Genomic DNA, 17,774 nt, shown 5'->3' on the forward strand with positions numbered 1-17,774 from the left:
GCAGCTATCGACTCAGAACTACCACGCCTCGCATGAACCCACGTACTCCGTTACTGAGCCAGCATTCCTCCCCGTCTACCAGATCTGCCTTGGTGACAAGTTGCTCCACGCAAAATCCTTGTGTCAAGGCGTATCTCCTACTCGTGCCTGCATTTCCACCACTTGTCAATGGCGGAGTAACCCAAACTGGCTCGGTCGCGTCACCCGCTATGGGCCGTCGAAAGTAGGGTGTAGTAATGCTTCCTTCCATAATCTCCCCGTCTGGATTGACTACCAAGACTTCCGATGTCTCTGCCGGGGAAGTGATTCCTGCGCGCACACGAGCGGCCGTGTAGTCGTCTCGGGCGGTGGTCTTGTGTGTGGTGAAGCCAGATGGAGTTGTGAGTTGTGAATCAACAAACACCTTCCAGATGGTGGGTTGTATGCCGCTATGGAGGGAAGGAATCAACAGGTTCAATGGGTCAATCGCTACAGTAGGATTGACCTCGATTGAGCCTTTGCCGTTGCAATCCACGGCGATTCTCATTCGCCATGGCTTCTGCACGTCGGATATTGAGCCATCGAGGAGTTTCTCAAAACTGACCAGATCTTGTTGTAGAAAATCTATCGCCTTATCCCATTCGAAATGACGTGCAGCATTGATCAGCCGGTCTCGGTGGTACGACAGGAGGTAATAAGGCGAGTCCGCTGGGGCTGGATAGCTACTATCATTCACATTGCGGGAGGTCACCTTCGGAAGATCGGGATCGTATCGCAGGGATGAGATAATCTGAAATGACGGCGCGGTAGTGGAAGCTGAAGCCATTGTCGCGTGTCGTCAATGCCTCCGTTCTCGGGTATTCGTTCTGTCCTTCCGTTAGTCGTGAGCTGCGTCATCCACGGGAAGTGCGGCACACGAGCTCAATCCAGAGCCGTTGCTGGCGTCTGGAAACAAGCGGCACTCCAATTGAGCACGAATTGAAGTTGAATCGACATCAACCATCCACTGCGACAGGCGACTGCATCGCTTTTGTCGGGCAACCCGGGTTAAGCAAAGTGGTGATGTGGAGAAAGCTACGCCGAGCGTTACCGTTGCGTAGCGCGTGATTGGCCCGTGCCGAGCGGTCGAACTCTCGACTTTTCCTCCAAGCTTCCGTCATTCCTCCCTATCTCACACTTCTCGCTTTCTGGCTAAGGACCGGTACGTTTCGCGTGTGTTGTCTTTGATATTCCATCGGCGCATTGCTCATTTGATTTGCTTCTGTGCTGACCGCGTTCAGAATCTGGACTTTCACAGCATTGGTCGCCGTGTCCGATCCCCTTCAACACATCATGTCCAGCGAGTCGCCATTGCCCACGCCCACGCAGAACGTGGTGCTGGACACCTCGAAGCTGCCTGCCTCGACCACATCCTCGGTTTGGGATCGCATCTCGAACTGGGTGTCGGAGAACAAGGCTGTCGTCTACACCATTGCCGGGGTCGCCGTGGTTGTGACCGGCGCCGGTGTTGTCTACTACCTGTCCGACTCCAGCAAGTCGAGCGCTTCATCTACCCCCTCCGTCCCCAAGAAGAGCAAGAACCAAAGACGGAAAGAGAAGAAGAAGGCCGAGGAAGAGAAGAAGGCCAAGGCTGCCTCGGTTCAGGAAGGTTCGTCCCCTACCAGTTGGTCATTGCACAATAGGTGAACCGCGACTGACATCATCACAGAGCCTGCCGCCAAGAAGGCCGAGGAGCCTGCTGAGGAACTGCCTGAGGTCGATGAAGCTACCGTGGGTCAGCTTTCTGAAGAGGTATTGTTGCTCCCTCCTTCAATTGAAATTCGTGAATCGCGGGATAGTCACTAACCAACGCATTGAAGACCCGGAAGGAATATGCGGCCAAGCTGAAGGCCGCCGGTAATAAGGCTTACGGCTCCAAGGACTACAACAGCGCCATTGAACTGTACGGAAGGGCGATCATTTGCAAGCCCGATCCCGTCTTCTACTCCAACCGCGCCGCTTGCTACAATGTTCTGTCTGAGTGGGAAAAGGTTGTGGAGGACACCAGTGCCGCTATTGCCATGGATAGCGAGTACGTGAAGGCTCTGAACCGGAGAGCCATTGCCTATGAGCACTTGGGCAAGTTCAGCGAGGCTCTCCTCGACTTCACTGCCAGCTGCATCATCGATGGGTTCTCCAACGATGTCAGCCGCAACTCTCTTGAGCGCCTGCTGAAGAAGGTTGCGGAGAAGAAAAGCAAGGCTATTCTCGATGCTCGTACCAAGAAGCTTCCCAGTGCGACTTTTGTTTCCAACTACCTCCAGAGCTTCCGTCCCCAGGCGCTTCCTGAAGGTCTGGATGAGTCCGTTGAGCTGAGCGACGAGTCTGGCAAGGGTCTGCTGCGCAAGGGTCTGATTGCTATGGGCAAGAAGACCGGCGATGGTTACGAGGAGGCCGCCGCTGCTTTTGAGAAGGCGCTCGAGGTCGGTGATCTGGGTGAATTTGAGGCTTTGGCTCTCAACATGAAGGCCACTTTCACATATCTCGGTGGTAACGCCAGCGGTGCGTTGGAGGGCCTGGACAAGAGTGTTGAACTCCAGCCTTCGCTCGTCCAAAGTTACATCAAGCGTGCTAGCTTGCACCTTGAGCTCGGTAAGCTTGTTTTGAGTGCAATCCTCATCCTCGACCTTTTTGCTAACCGTACATTAGGAAACAAGGATGCTGCTGCGGATGATTTCGAGCTCGCCATTACTCACAACAAGGATGACCCTGACATCTACTACCACCGCGCCCAGCTCCACTTTATTCTGGGCGAGTTCGCCGAGGCCGCCAAGGACTACCAGAAGTCTATCGACCTCGACCGGTCTTTCATTTTCTCTCACATTCAGCTCGGTGTGACCCAGTATAAGATGGGCTCCGTTGCCTCGGCCATGGCTACTTTCCGCCGCTCGGTGAAGAACTTCGAGGAGGTCCCCGATGTTTACAACTACTACGGCGAGCTACTTCTCGACCAGCAAAACTACCCCGAGGCTATTGAGAAGTTCGACAAGGCGGTGGAGATGGAGAAGCTGAGCAAGCCCATGGGTATCAACGTCTTGCCCCTCATCAACAAGGCTCTGGCCCTCTTCCAGTGGAAGCAAGACTTCCAGGAAGCCGAGAACCTGTGTCAGAAGGCGCTCATCAGTAAGTTCATTACCTAAATATCTCCGTGATATTATTGTCCATATTCAGTACTGACCCTCGATGTAGTCGACCCTGAGTGTGATATCGCCGTTGGCACCATGGCCCAGCTTCTCCTGCAGCAGGGCAAGGTCTCGCAAGCCCTGAAGTACTTCGAGCGGGCTGCTGAGCTCGCCCGTACCGAGGCCGAGATCATCAACGCCATCTCCTATGCCGAGGCCACCCGCACTCAGCTGGAGGTCCAGGAGAAGTACCCTCAGCTGGCTGCTCGCCTCAACGCCATGGGTGCCATGGGTGGAGCTCCCCCTGGCATGTAAAAGCAATGTCATCTGTCTGGTTATTTTTGGGTTTGTGTCTCCCGTCGTTGTTATGCCTCCAATCTTCCCTCTTCTTTCGCTTCGTTTCGTCGTCTCCCAGGTCTGGCGTCGGGTGCCTATCTCATTAACCCCCTTTCGATTCCAATCTTCGGTCTCTGGTCTTCTCCACGGTTGTCCCGACCAGCGGTTTTTTCTCCTCCCTGTATTTAGTGTACCCCTTGTCCCTGACATATTCCCTCTTACCACCTTGTCGTTTATCTTTGATGCTACTCTTTTTATTTCTCTTTTTTGTGGGACACCGGGCAGAGATACCCAAGGGAATGTGAACCGGGATGTTTGGGCTAGCACGGGGTCCAGACCAACTTCTGCATTGGGTTGAGAATATGTGCCGAGTAATCTATGTACCATAGAGGTGAATGTGATGTTCTTTGATATACCTGCGTACAAGACTTTAGAGGATTTTCACATCTTTGCACTGCAAGTCTTGTGGTACTTTCATCTTCCTCAAGCTATGGAATGCAGTACCCCAAAGGGGGATAGAGATAAGCAAAATTATCGAGATAGTCACGGTTATCGTATACTCCGTCTAGCGCCCTTGCTAGTCCCCTCTACGTAGTCTGGGGCAGGCTCCACTGATTTGCCGTCCAAGCAGCGATAAGCAGGATAAGCGGGATAAGGAGGATAAGGAGGATAAGGAAGCTGAGTGCCCCACCTGACCAAACTATGTCCAGCTACCTCGAACTATACTTTGCACAAGGCTATGTCCTTTGTACTTCCTAAACGTGATCACCGGCTGAACGCCTTCCTCATCCTTATCAGTCTACTTGTTAAACTTCTCGGAACGACTATTAAACCCTCCCCAAAAACGAGAGCAAGGCCCTATCTCCGACCACTTCCTTGTGGTTCCGTGCTTGCTGGTCCAAGGATCCCCATAGGGCCCGGCCCCAAACTTCTTAGAAGCCTTGACCTCAACCTGAGCCTGATTCATCATCTACCCCTCTTCCCTCTCACCTTCCGCGCCCACCTTTCAACCTCCCACCTTCCGTCTACCGTCATCCATACCCCGCCGCAGATTCGGCTTTATTTTATTTCCAGCTCTAGCAACTCGTTGACCTTCTTTGTTCCTCTAGACTGGGGATATCCGGTAAGTATCTTCTAGTTCCCCGCCGGTTTGCTTACACTGCAGCTGCTGCAGCCTGGTGGCTTCACCGACTTGCTCTGCCCGTTGGACCTCCTCTCTGTGCTTCGCTCGGTCTCCTGACTCCTTGGGCCTGATAGATTACAGTTTCTCTGCCGGCTAAGCCCTTGGTTTCTCGCCTTCTCAGCGTCCTATGAAACTGGAGCTTCCGGCAACCACTGTCTGCATCAGTCACCATGTCTGAGACTCAAGGTATGTACTTCGGGCACATACAAGTAACGTCCCCTCTAGAGAATGGAGTCTGGACTGACATGGGTTTCTCTACAGCATCGGTCGTTCTCCACCCCGTCAGCCCCTTGGGGCCCGAATCCTCGATCACTCGTAGCTTCACCCTCTCCAACCGCAGCCCTGCCTTCGAGATCGGCCGGTCTTCCAAGCGTGAAGTGAAGAATCGCTCCCCAGCCAAGGATAATGGGTGGTTTGACTCTCGGGTGATGTCTCGTGACCATGCTGAGTTGGGCTTCAAGATGGACGCTGAGGTATCATCGGATTTCTTACCTCATCGCTTCCTCCCTGACCCGATGGACTATGCTGAGCGAAACCTTTCACAGAAGATGATCTATATCCGTGATTTTGGGTCCACTCATGGAACCTTCCTCAACAACGTCAGGCTCATTACTGGCGAGGCCACCCCATTGCTTAATGGAGACATATTACGGTTCGGCATTGATGTCGACCGCGGAGATGGTGTGTCATAGTTACCCTCATCCTATTCTTGATAACCATGATCGACTAATACTTCTTATAGAAGAATTTCCGGCTTTGAGTGTCCGCTGCGATGTTACATGGTCTGAGCCCACCTCTGAGTCTGAGGTCTACCCATGTGATCCATCGGACATGCTATACAACGATACTGCTGAGCCAACACCGACTGCATCCAAACCAGCATCTGAGCTTCGCCCAAGCTCTTCTACCAACACATTTTGTGTTCCAGATGATGACGAGAGCGACATGGGAGAGGTAAAGGTTAATCAGATTCTTCCCTTCAAGGTCGGTGATGGGGAGTTGACGGTCATCTATGGCGAAAAGGACGAAGATGGCTATCAGCCCCCACACGGACCGGAGCGGTCTTTGAATTCCGGCCATCATTCTGACTGTGAGGAGGCGTACCCCATCGATAGCTCACAGGAAGGGTATTCGGAGTCGAGCGATGGAGAGGATTCGCAATTCGACTCTGACCCTTCCTCCTACAGTCAAAACAGCGATGATGAGGTGGAAGCGGGTCACTTTGACTATTTAGATCTCCCATATCCAGTCAGGGATAATGATGTTTCAGGCTCAGACGATAACTCGGATCTCGAATCTGATGCCGATTATGGTGACGAGTACTCAGTCGGCCAGGATGAGGATGAGGAGGAGTGTATTGACCCCAGCATTCTGACCCACAAGGACAATGTGGCGACACCAACCATCAAAGATGCTATTCAGAATTTCACCGCCGCTGGTATCGACCCCAAGTCGTACTTCCAGGCCGAGGTTCAAGAGCAAGGTTCAACCTCGGTGCAGGACCAGCCCATGATCTTCCCCACCCACTTCCCTCTGACTCCCATTACTCCGTTGCTGGATCATAAGCGTGAGGAAGACGATGGATCCCAGCGTCTGGGCCGCTTGAGCATTCGTGACGTGCTCAACAACTACCAAGATGGACCTTTTGCTGGCCCCACTAACTCAACTCCGAAGGATGCTTCTTTGAAAGAGGAAGTAATGGCCGAATCTGCCAGCCCGATTCCACTCAAGCGAAAAGCTTCTGAGATGGAGTCTCAGGATGCTCAGATTCTTGAATCGATTGTGCCGCCCTCTGAGAAGTTGGACCTAGACACAATCTCCCAGTCTCAGGTGGCCGAGGCGATCAGCTCTGCGCTTTCTGAGAACTCTGATACCGAGCCTCCTCGGAAACGAGTCAAGGATACTCACGATACATCCAACAATCTCGCAAGCTACACGGCAACTGCCGTAATCAGTGCTTTGCTGGGTGGTCTGGGTACCATTGCTCTTCTGGCTGCGCTCCCAGCAGAATATTTCCAGTAAATGCAGACCACTTACACTTCCAATATATGGACGGGAGTCTGGTGGTCTGGCATTCGTTCTCTTTCTTTCTTTCTTTTTTTCATATCCACGCTTGATCTTGTCGGCTTAAAGCTCGATTTCTATCGGCTTTGCGTCACAGGATGATAGGAGTTGCAGGGACTAGGAGTTCGTGGGTCGGATTCGGTGGCTACTCTGGCATTCCGTTTTTACACTGCTATTTTCATTTTTCATTGCTTCCCCTGTCCACCGACATTATTGTGACCTAGCGGTCATGATCATGTTCTGGGCTTCTACTCGGCGTCGCTTATGATATCTACCCCCCGTTACACTTTTGATTACTGCGCAGACGATAGTGACTCGCAAGAATGAATGAATCTCCTATCTTGAATTCTCTTCCCTGGTTATCTTGCAAAGTCTTGTATCATCTTGTAAAATCGGCCATGCCATCCCTACTAGGGTCCTCGCGTGATGCTCCTCAGGCTTGGTGACGCTCGGTGATGCCAGGTACGGCTCTTTTTCGCTGCACTGATTTCAAAGTATATTTAATGAGCACTGTGATGTCATGCGTCGGAACTGAAGATGGTTCACAGACATATTCCTTTTAGAAACAGTCTATTATTGTACTTACTCTTTGATTCTTCAAAGGGCCTTGTTGGACTTGTTGCTTAAATCTCCCTGCCTCAGAGTCAAGTAGATTCGAATACCCTAGGTATCAACTGATGGCCAAGAGGAAAAAAGAACTGGTGGCCATTCCAGCTGCCAGGGCCGAATCAGATTACGCATGGAAATATCACCATGATCCTTGTCATTTGGACTGCGGCTTTCCTGCCGATTTATGTCAGCTGACTAGCGAGTGTCTTCGACTCTGCGGCAACTGGCCTTTCTTTTTTTGCCCCCGTCGAGGATGATGCCACAACCTCCTGTTCCTTTAGAGGAAATTCCGAACCGGGGATACAGAGGTTGACTGAGACCTTACACCCCGATGGTCTCAATCAGTCTCTTTAATGCTTTGATGGTGGATCCGAGGTCGCAGCCAAGAGCATACGCCTGCACTGGTGTTAAGCCCCCTTTCCCAGTCCATGTCGAAATCCCGAGGTTAGCGTGTGATGGAGAATGGCAGGTTGCAGCTTTCTTTCAGTGGGCGCTTCGATCTACAGCCAGTACTCAGTACTCGTCTAAGGTACTCCAACGAGACTAGTTGGACCCCGCCCGAAGCTGCTCCTCTTGTCCCCTCCTTGGCGCATCAATCCCTGAGGCCCGGCGCTTCCGTTACGAACTGATGAGAGCAATTACCTACTGTCCCACAGATCCAGGCACATCTCTTAGTGCTGAGTGGCTGGACGAAATTTCTGGACGGAGAATATACATCTCTTGCAATACGTCACCCAGCCATTTCAGCTCCCCTGTGGATCATGGATCATGGATCATCTTTGGACCTCAACGGCTGTCAGGGAGCCCCTTGCCTCCACCACATCTCGAGACTGGCCCTTAGCCTTAACAGAGGAGAATTCATGCCCATCTTTCAATCCCATCCCAGATTGGAAAAAAGCATCCGGTCCCCTGAGGTCGCTTCCTTGACGGATACTTGCTTGAGGCGACAAAATCTACAACCGTAGCCTATGTCCGCATCTCTCTCATGACTTCTGTTGATCATTCTCTTGTACGCCGTGATGATGATTACATACTATTGGTCCCGAGTCTGGGTTTTTGACGTGTTCCAGCCGCTGCTATTTGTCCGTCCAATACCTCCTTACCCTATCTGTGGCAATTATGGTGGCCCGCATTTTGATTCTAACCAGGGGAATACATCTGCCCTCGGAGCTCTGGAACAGGCTCATGCATCAGGATTGTCTATGATCACAGCCTTTCATTCGGTATTGCCGATCTCGTGCCTGTTGAAAGGCCATATCTGATCATCAAAGCCCCGTTTCTAGCCGGCAAAGGCAGAGCTATGCAATGCGTGCATCTCGAGGGCACATGCACTCCAACATCTCATGCAAAAGGTACCGCCCCCAGCGCACTGTCACCGAACTACTTGTCCACAACGAACCTGACATGTTGGATGCGAAGTGGCTGCTCAATCTCTCATTTTCTTTGCTTCCACCGTATGCAGATGACCATCTGACTACCAACATAAGTTGGTATCGTAGACGATTCCTGCTGCGCCACACCCAATTCCCGTCAATATGCAAAGATTATCTCATCTGAAAGGGGTAAGTCTTTCTATGAAACTCTTAGATGCAGTCTCTCCAGCTGAAAAATGTCATTATGGGATCTACCTAGCCCTCGTCTACGTCTGCGGTATTCGTACGTCTCAGAAATGAGATCATTCACGCATGGCTTTCTGCAGCTATCCGTGGATGGACCACCTCATTCGGGCTCTCTCTAGCGAGTACAGCAATTGAATCCCCGGCCCGGGTGAGCGTCCTTCGCTACATAATCTGATATACATGCAATTGCGACACGGTCAAGGCCCGCCGATACTTGGCATCCCCATTCATACATGTTCGCCAGTCGTGACACAAGGCTGTGGTGGCTGCCATGCAGCTGGGACTTACTTTCCGCTAGGCGACACCGAGCCCAGTCTTGGTGTTGTCCTTGCCCAACAATCATACTATCTCTGATTCGTCACACCCCAATGATTCCCGATCGATAATCCCTGCTTTACTCCAATCTTCTTGTCGCCTCAAACCGCCATTCAATCCAGGACACCGTTGCAGTCAAATGGTAGCAACTGTTATTCCACCTTGGCCCTCTTGTGAACTTGAGGGTCATCAGGACATCTACATAGCTCAACCAGGTGGATTTGATTATCATGGCTCACAAAATCAACTTTCACTGGCCCCGCCAGCTCAACCAGTTTCAGCAACCCCTGAACTTGCATGTTGGGAATCCCTTGGTCTAAGATTTAGGTACGCCATCTTGCGCCCCTCCGATGTACCCCTCTTGAGCTTCGAGACCAGGCCAAGCCCAAGATTGCGCATACACCGTTCGCTGTACATGCAAGATCTGCTTCTGCTGGTCTCATTGGTAGATCGCGTTCTGGAAATATGCCGGCTGTCGTAAGGTGGCCGACCTCAACATTGGATAAGGCTCGACCCCGGCCTCCAGTCCCGCCAGTCGTTACGACACAATGCCCTGCTGATCACTTCGGATAGTCGCCGGTCATCAAGGATCCTCGGTGCTATCGAATTTTCTTTTTGGTGATCTTTCATATAATAGCTCGGAGATGTAACCGTTTGATATTGGGATGTCGTGTGCCAGTTACCCCCTCGCATGTATAAGAGCCCACGCTTCTTGTCTGTCCTATTTCCGGACTCGTTGCACTCTGGACTGGGAAGGATTTAATCCTTGTCAGGTTGCTGACTCCAGCACGTTACCTTTTCTCCTTTTAGTTCCGTTCCTGGTCTTTATCAAAGGCACAGTCATAAGATTTTGACTTCTCGTTGCTCCTCCATTCTTATTTACGATAATCAGCCCGGCAGGCGGGAAAGAAGGACGGAAATACTTATTATCGACTGCACATTCCACGATAGCTTGCGTTTTTCTTCACTCATCACAGTCAGGCCTCTGCTTCAGCATCGTGCAATCATCTTACCGTGCCACATCTCCCTAACACTCTCTATCAACATAATGGCCTCTTCAAAATTCTCCAGCTTCCACCTGGACCCAGATCACATTTCCTGCATCGGCGGTCGAACAGTTGTAACATGCCGGGACTGCGCCGGCAATGCTCCAAGGTAGACACGACACAATTTTGGTCCGTTGATCCTGTATGGAATACTCATCAGATTTCTAGAGGAGCAATCTGTACGAGCTGCGGTGGTCGAGGCTTCAGCATTTTTACTTGCGGTCACTGCAATCCATCAGCAGCAGTAGCAGCTTCTAATCCCTCGAGCGCTAGCGGAACATCTTCCGCCACAGCTAGCACAACGCCAGGCTCATCCGTTCCATCCTCTCCGGGCTCGCTGAGCAGAAGTCCCTCTACTTCTTACCCGTCACATAGTGACCCCAGAACTGGCCGAGCGTGGAGGCCGCCTGGTGATGCTGGGAATGGGTCAAATTGTGGGCGCGTAGGAACGCAAACACCGCGCAACCTTTGATTATAGTGAGGCAGTCCTTTGCGAAGTCTCTCCATAGATTTATCTGGTCTTTGCCTGCATGGTCGGTACACTCGCCTTTTTTTTCGCTACTTCCCTCTCTCGGATATATGGTTGCACTGGTTGCAATGTTATTTTTGTATATTTTGGCGTTCATGGTACTGTTTACAAGTTTCTGCGGCATGAGAATGGCTATATGTTTCGGTCTTTATCAGCTGTGTCTTCTTCATTTAACTATCGCTAGCCTCTGGAATGTACTGACTAAGTCCATTAAGTGGATTATTTCCGAAGAAGGCCACATGGCAGTATTCTTACTCGACAGCATCTCTTCTCGTGACCGGCGTGCTTTCACCACGGCAGTAGTTCAATACTACTTCAATCAAAATCTTGCGGTCGATCGGGGCATTCAAAATCTCCCCATGGTCAATACCTTCAAACCAGAGGATATCCAATTCCCCACCAGTCCACCATCTACTCTTCCACTCCCCATCCTCTCGCCCACGATCTTCAATAGCGGTGAGGTTGCTATTTCGTGTCAAATACTCTCCAATAGCATGAGCATCAATAACCATATCTCTCTCGCTGAAGACAACGGTAGTCCGCCGTCCGCAATTCATAAGATCTTCTTTCCACAGAATACATTCATTCCAGAAGAACCGACGGCAGAGCGTATGGGCAGCACCCATATCCGTAGATGCAAAGTAATGCAGAAAGATCTCGGTAACACTTCTTGGCTTCCGACGCGTAAAGTTGTACGTTGTATCGGGGAGATGGAGGAGGAATGGAATTGGATCTACCAAGATCATGGGCCCGATGCGTGGAGCGATACGGTTATCGCGAAGCAGCTGCGACGAAATCGCAGTGCCGTACGAGGCACTTGTGAGGACAAATTTGTTCCAGCCATGGTGGTCGAGTATCGAGAGAATCTCCGTGCATATGTCTTCGTGTAGAAGTGCGGGATGGGACATTCGGAAGCTGATTGGTAGGGTTTCGATGGCGATGAGGCCGATGCCGTCGTTATTGGGTTCTTTGGTGAATTTGGAGAAGTCGTTGAAGAAGGACTGGTAGGAAAATAAGATGCCCATGCCGTGAATGAAGAGAATTGGTAGGGTATCTGGTGATGTATGTGGTCGATACCAATAGGAGAAGTGCTTTGATGGAGAACGGTGCTTGCTGAGGGTGGTCTGGGGTCGAAAGGGGAAGCTGAGGAACCATGACGATACTGTATAATGCCGATATCCTTGGTATCTCATTCTGAAGTATGTGGTTATATCCAACAGTCCGACTCCACCCTATTTCTTGTCAGTAATTTGCCATGGTGAGTTTGTGTTTCCAAGAGCAAGGGATTCCCCTTACTCACCACATAGTAGATCAAAGGTCTGTGCAACATATTCACCCAATCGAGAAACACCCTCATTGATTTTGATGATCCTTTGCCTTCAGGAAGTCGATAACCAAGCAGATTCTCCAGACGGCAAACATATTCCTCAAGCTCATCATCTTCCGCGACCGTCCAAGAACCCTTGTTCAGAAATGCCCAGCAAACCCACTCTTTCAGGTTCTCTCGATGGATCTTTTCTACCGGCGTACCTCGGTTCCACAACGAGATAAATCTCTCTGGATCGGGTATGGTATCGATGCATTTCTGGAATAATGCCTGTCGCTCCTGTAACCTTCCTGATGGCGGCGCCTGTGTCGTTGTTTGTTGGAGATATAGATATCGAGGAACGTAGACCAAGAAAAAGAACGCAGTTTCCAAAGATGCATAGATACCGAGGATAAAGGGGAACCAGTGCTTGATAGGGGAGTAACGCATCCATATCAGGCAGCAGTAGAGGATACAGAGCGGGGTGATGCTTCGGATTGCGAGAACTAGGAATCGTGCGCCCAGCACTGCGATTAGGGAGTCTCTAAACATGATGTACCCAGTACATCAGAGATTGATTCAAGTTGAATACTGGATCAAGATCGTCTGGCAGATCAATATTTGACACCCCATACTTATGAAAAGTGTTTGCTGGCAAGATTGACGTTGCCTGGGGGCCAAATCGCCGTTAATGCTTAGCGCAGCTAGGCCATTGGTCAACATATCTGGTTGACGGGATCCTTCATATTCACATGGTGATCAAGAGACTTCTCTACGAGACTCTACTTTTGACGCATTAATGGTATTATCGAAAAGATAGTTTATGTCATTAGAAGTTTATCGTTTCCCCCTGGTTAACACGGCATATATACAGATGTAGTTTGACAATCACGTAGCTAGAACAATTTCTGGGTTCGAGCCCGCACCGCCGGTCCGAAGATATACAGTGGCAGGGCTAGGAAGATGCATGCCCACTGGATGCCAGCAAACTCATAGAACATCTTCTCAACGCCTTCCTTGGCCATCCAAGCATAAGCACCCTTAGCCAATCCAAATGCAACCACATTCTTGGAAGCATTGACCAGTACAAGCGCCTCGCCACTAGTCCTGGGATACGAGTCCACGACATATGACAGCATGACGGAGGGCACCAGGGTCAGGCCGGCGGCGGAGATGGCTGCACCCACGGCGGGCTTGACGTAGTGCATTTGCCGAGCGATGGTATATCCGAAGATGACCAGGCCAATGGGGCAGATGAAGAAGGGGAAAATCAGAGCTGGCAGACGGTGCTCGGGCTTGTGGACATTGTTGTTACGCTTGCGAAGCCAGCGGGAGAGAAGATCGGTCAGAGGACCGGCGATCGGCCAGGCGATCACAATGCCGATGAAGCTGCTCAGGGTGAAGAGACCAAGGTCGGCGGAGGTGAAGAGGTATGGAGGTGCTGAGAGGAGAGAAGGGGTGAGGGTAGAGACGGCGACGACACTAATTGGTGTTAGGAGCCAGATTCGAATGTAGGTAGACAATAATCACAGCGAGACATTTACTTACCCGCCAAGGACAACGCCGTACATGATTGAGGCGATTAACACACCAGGAATCAGCAGCAATGGGAAAGGAAGCACGAAGAGATATGCGAAGAACTTGAAAACTCCCGCCTTCTGAGCCCCTTTGGTGAGGCTCACGGTGAAGAGTCCTTTGAAGTATTCGCCGTAGTCCATTCTGGCACGGTCTCCGACCTGTGATCTCGTGGGGATTGTCTCCAGGTGGCTATGGGTGTCCTTTTCAATCCCCTCAGGTTGTTCCTGAGTCTCGTCCACATCGGGCTCGTAGATCGTCTCGGGTAGCATGAAGATGGTAGTCACAAAGTTGACCGCGGCGATGATGGCGCAGAGAATGAAGAACCATCTCCAGCCACGGGCCTCGATGAGGTATCCGGCAATCATGGGCCCAATCTGAGAGCCACCAGACAGGAAGGCAGCGTAGACTGCCATAGCACTGGCATAGTTTCGTTCGAAGAAGAGGTCTGGAAAGATTGTTAGGTTGGTTCCTTCACAGCCGGGAAGAGACGAGGCTGTAACATACCAGCGAGAATGCTAGGCCCCAGAGATTCGATAGCGCCATATCCTATGTGGAGTTAGTCTTGATCTCTATCGAAAGTAATAGAGGTGTTTGACGAACCGAAACTAGCAAAGATTCGTGAAGCAAGCAGGCTATCATAAGTCTGGGCGACAGCACTCCAAATGATGCCACCCAAGAACATAGCCATGGAAAAGAGGACGACGGGACGCTTTCCAAAGCACAGAGCAATAGGCATCCAGAACAAATTGGCTAGACCCATGGCCAATACAGAATATGTGACAAGGGCCGATAGCTTGTCATTGTCGGCGTGGAAATAGATTGCAAGAGACTCGAATCCGGTTGTGATTCCTGACTATACGTGGGGAAAGACATTAGAAGTCTAGTGCACGGTAAATAAGAGTCTCAAAACTCACCGAGTACATGTTTCCCATGAAAACGTATACATTGACGGTGAGCAGGGCGGCATACCGCACCCGTTGCGGGAAGAGCTGCCGACGTTAGCCAAATTGGAGTCACTCCAGGATCAAACAGCAGGTTACTTACCCTGGGATCTACAACCGTCATTGTGGATAAATTTCCAACCGCTGGGGAAGCTTTCAAACGTGGAGAAGAGTCGTACGATTATGGAATGACCAGGACAGAGAGAAGGAGGGGGGGGGGGGGGGGGGAAATCGCCCCATATAAGCAGCAGCTCCGGCATCGAAGGTCGGGAAATGCGCAAGCCACGTTGAGAGTTCCATTGCAGGTTCAGCCTATCATGCTAGCATTGATAGGTCTGTCCCCGCGGATTAGCTATGCTCACGAATCATATCGCCTGGGGATGCTTGGAAAGGGCTTCGGGATGTCCGTGTGGGAGATTCGGATGCGTCTCGGGTCCACATCCCTTCGACGCCTCTTTAAGCGAGCTTCCATGAGAATTGGGCATAGTTTCGAAATTTCATGGCGATGAGAAGGTTCATCGTAAATCAATCGGGGTCCAACATGCATGTCATTCTGTTCTAGCCGAAAGAGGGCTCTTTGTTTGAGCCGCCGGGCCTGCTGATGCTTTTGTTCGGGCGAGACTCCTGGGAGAGTCGAGATCCTTTTTCAAGCCCTAAGCCGCAAGCCTCTAAATGCGCCACCAACGAAACTCGGTCAACGAAATGGTCATGAGTGTTGACAGCATTACAAGAGTTGAGTTATCCCTGTGCAGTAAAATGACGAAAGTGCCATCATATATAATGGGTGAATGTCTTGAAATTGATGTCGACTTCCCCAGATTCTTGTCTTGATACTCCAGACTGACCCGCGAAGCGATCAGCTCCCCACGATGATATGTACCCCAGACACGAACGGGAAGCCGCGTCAACGGGTGGATGAAGGTATCCACCGAGCAGACGTGTCACTGGACTTGGTAGTGCGGACTTGCTAGTGCACTGACGGCCTTGTGGATTGTAGGATTCAGTCGCCATCGACTCTGGAAAATCCGAGAGTCGGCATTCCCGAGCGCGGGGCGTGGGGCGCGGTCCGGTCAGCCTCGGTCCTTCCGGCGAATTTAACACCGACAGTGCGAGCCGAATATCTTCTTGAATGTCAGAAAGACTATCTCCTTTGAAATATTCAATAGAGACCTTGTCTGTGCAGGGTTCTCAGTGTTGTGGCTGGTATATTCACCTTTTTGGCTTTCTGTATTCAGCCATCACAGGCCCTCAACATGGTTAGTTCGCCGAATTTCGCACAATTTGCTTACCCCCGTACTCAAAACAAAGCAAACCAGGTCTCCCAACAAGCGCGTCTCCGCGTGATCATCGTCGGTGCTGGCCTTAGTGGCATTGCCACTGCCATCTCAGCCGCCCTCTCCGGCCACTCAGTCGAGGTCATCGAGCAAGCACAGGAGCTCGCCGAGGTTGGCGCTGGTTTACAAATCACCCCGAATGCCTCGCGTCTTCTCAAATACTGGAAGCTTCGGGATTCACTGTGGGAGGCAGCGGCCGAGCCCACGAAGTTGACTGTGCACCGGTATTCGGGTGAAGTGTTGGCCCACGACGGCGCTTTCGATAAGGGCATCCGTGCCAACTATGATAATGCGCCTTTCGTTGACTTGCACCGAGTCGATCTGCAACAAGGTTTGTATGCACGCGCCCAGGATCTGGGTGTGACTTTCCACCTGGGTGAGAGGATTGAGCGGATTGACTTTGACACTACCACTGTCCACTCGGTGGCAGGAAAGCACTACACTGGTGATCTGATTGTCGCGGCGGACGGCCTGTGGTCTCAGTGCCGAGAGGCATTTGAGGGGAGAAAGGATGAGCCTCTTCCGACCGGTGATCTGGCATATCGGATTGTTTTGACCTCAGACCAGGTTACCGATCCAGAGCTCAAGGCACTCGTGGAGAATCCCGAGGTGCATTTCTGGATCGGGCCCAGTGCTCATGCCGTTGGATACTCCGTCCGGGGAGGAAAGATGTACAATATTGTGTTGCTGGTGCCTGATAACCTGCCCCCGGGCGTTTCGAGGCAGCCCGGCTCGGTGGAGGAGATGAAGGAGCTGTTTGTGGGTTGGGATCCGATGTATGTGCACCTGGTAAGACATGAAAATGCACGGGCTAACCATTTATTTCACTTTAGTCTCAACAAGTTCCTGAACTATGTCACAAGCGGAAGTATCGACAAATGGAAGTTGATGCATCGTATGTACAAGTACATGGAAGATCCAGGTCAAGATTGATACTAACCTGAGTCCAGACGGCGAAATGGACAAGTGGGTCAATGACAAGTCGAACCTTGTCTTTATGTAAGTGCCAAATATCACCAAAATGCCCTGGAGATTATGAGCTGATCATGTAAAAAAGCGGTGATTCTTGCCACCCGATGCTTCCCTATCTGGCACAGGGTGCCAACTCCTCATTAGAGGACGGTGCCGTCCTGGGCCTCTTACTGGGACATATGACGGATAAAGCCCAGATTCCACGTATCTTGCGTCTATATGAAACTTTGCGCAAGTCTCGAGGAGAAGCCATCGTTCGGGAGACGTTCAAGCAGGTAAGTCTCTTCAGTCTAAAGACTCTTGTCATATCTAACAAAATCATTCACAGAGACACGACTTCCATTTGCAGGATGGTGAAGAGCAGAAGAAACGTGATGAGGTTTTCCTCTCGCAGCTTGGCAAGGAGCTCAAGGGAGCCTTCCCCAGTCGATGGTGAGGCTCTTAACCCCGTCCATAGTGTACAGTTCTAACACCAATCCAATAATAGGACATGCCCAGAAGTTCAGCCCTGGCTATACGGCTACGATGCCATCAAGGAAGTTGAGAAGGCAGTGGCTCAGAATCCGAATGTCTTTTCCAAGCAGATTACATCTCGGTCATCTTGCTCACTTTTGTAAACCTTTGTATACACAGATTACCATTTGGAATAGGATTGTTAAAATACTTGCATTACACACAAATCATTTGTTAAATACTCTGTTTCCGGTGGTTCCGGTGCAAGCAGTCATTAGAGTCGAGAGCTATAAATCATCTTAATACAGTACACTATATCCACAGGTCCTCCTCTCTTTAGGATACTTGC

The 17,774-nt window shown here is 51.0% G+C and overlaps 7 protein-coding genes across 7 annotated transcripts; 3 read left to right on the plus strand and 4 right to left on the minus strand.

Moving 5' to 3' along the window:
* Positions 1 to 4: 4 nt before the first annotated feature.
* Positions 5 to 805, minus strand: N7458_010502 (uncharacterized protein; the record flags this gene model as incomplete). Its single annotated transcript, XM_056913884.1, has 1 exon — positions 5 to 805. One exon carries the CDS (start codon positions 803 to 805, stop codon positions 5 to 7), a length of 801 nt encoding a protein of 266 aa, XP_056762733.1.
* Positions 806 to 1,311: 506 nt separating this feature from the next.
* On the plus strand, positions 1,312 to 3,455 carry tom70 (putative mitochondrial outer membrane translocase receptor (TOM70); the record flags this gene model as incomplete). Its single annotated transcript, XM_056913885.1, has 5 exons — positions 1,312 to 1,627; positions 1,688 to 1,770; positions 1,818 to 2,610; positions 2,668 to 3,141; positions 3,208 to 3,455. The coding sequence occupies 5 exons, from the start codon at positions 1,312 to 1,314 to the stop codon at positions 3,453 to 3,455; spliced, it is 1,914 nt and encodes a 637-aa protein (XP_056762734.1).
* A 1,374-nt stretch (positions 3,456 to 4,829) lies between these two features.
* On the plus strand, positions 4,830 to 6,681 carry N7458_010504 (FHA domain protein; the record flags this gene model as incomplete). The annotated part of the gene is made up of 3 exons (XM_056913886.1): positions 4,830 to 4,845; positions 4,921 to 5,340; positions 5,402 to 6,681. The coding sequence occupies 3 exons, from the start codon at positions 4,830 to 4,832 to the stop codon at positions 6,679 to 6,681; spliced, it is 1,716 nt and encodes a 571-aa protein (XP_056762735.1).
* A 3,853-nt stretch (positions 6,682 to 10,534) lies between these two features.
* Positions 10,535 to 10,938, minus strand: N7458_010505 (uncharacterized protein; the record flags this gene model as incomplete). The annotated part of the gene is given in 2 exon segments (XM_056913887.1): positions 10,535 to 10,665; positions 10,677 to 10,938. 2 exon segments carry the CDS (start codon positions 10,936 to 10,938, stop codon positions 10,535 to 10,537), a joined length of 393 nt encoding a protein of 130 aa, XP_056762736.1.
* Positions 10,939 to 11,092: 154 nt separating this feature from the next.
* Positions 11,093 to 12,699, minus strand: N7458_010506 (uncharacterized protein; the record flags this gene model as incomplete). The annotated part of the gene is made up of 2 exons (XM_056913888.1): positions 11,093 to 12,073; positions 12,142 to 12,699. The coding sequence occupies 2 exons, from the start codon at positions 12,697 to 12,699 to the stop codon at positions 11,093 to 11,095; spliced, it is 1,539 nt and encodes a 512-aa protein (XP_056762737.1).
* A 344-nt stretch (positions 12,700 to 13,043) lies between these two features.
* N7458_010507 (putative MFS transporter) lies at positions 13,044 to 14,790 on the minus strand (the record flags this gene model as incomplete). Its single annotated transcript, XM_056913889.1, has 5 exons — positions 13,044 to 13,629; positions 13,696 to 14,170; positions 14,326 to 14,578; positions 14,640 to 14,714; positions 14,770 to 14,790. The coding sequence occupies 5 exons, from the start codon at positions 14,788 to 14,790 to the stop codon at positions 13,044 to 13,046; spliced, it is 1,410 nt and encodes a 469-aa protein (XP_056762738.1).
* A 1,129-nt stretch (positions 14,791 to 15,919) lies between these two features.
* On the plus strand, positions 15,920 to 17,589 carry N7458_010508 (putative monooxygenase; the record flags this gene model as incomplete). Its single annotated transcript, XM_056913890.1, has 6 exons — positions 15,920 to 16,776; positions 16,834 to 16,895; positions 16,951 to 16,999; positions 17,058 to 17,247; positions 17,301 to 17,404; positions 17,460 to 17,589. The coding sequence occupies 6 exons, from the start codon at positions 15,920 to 15,922 to the stop codon at positions 17,587 to 17,589; spliced, it is 1,392 nt and encodes a 463-aa protein (XP_056762739.1).
* Between the last annotated feature and the right edge of the window lie 185 nt (positions 17,590 to 17,774).

The sequence above is a fragment of the Penicillium daleae genome (assembly GCF_028827525.1).
Source record: "Penicillium daleae strain IBT 16125 chromosome Unknown utg000008l_segment0_segment0, whole genome shotgun sequence".
Classification (NCBI taxonomy): Eukaryota; Fungi; Ascomycota; class Eurotiomycetes; order Eurotiales; family Aspergillaceae; genus Penicillium; species Penicillium daleae.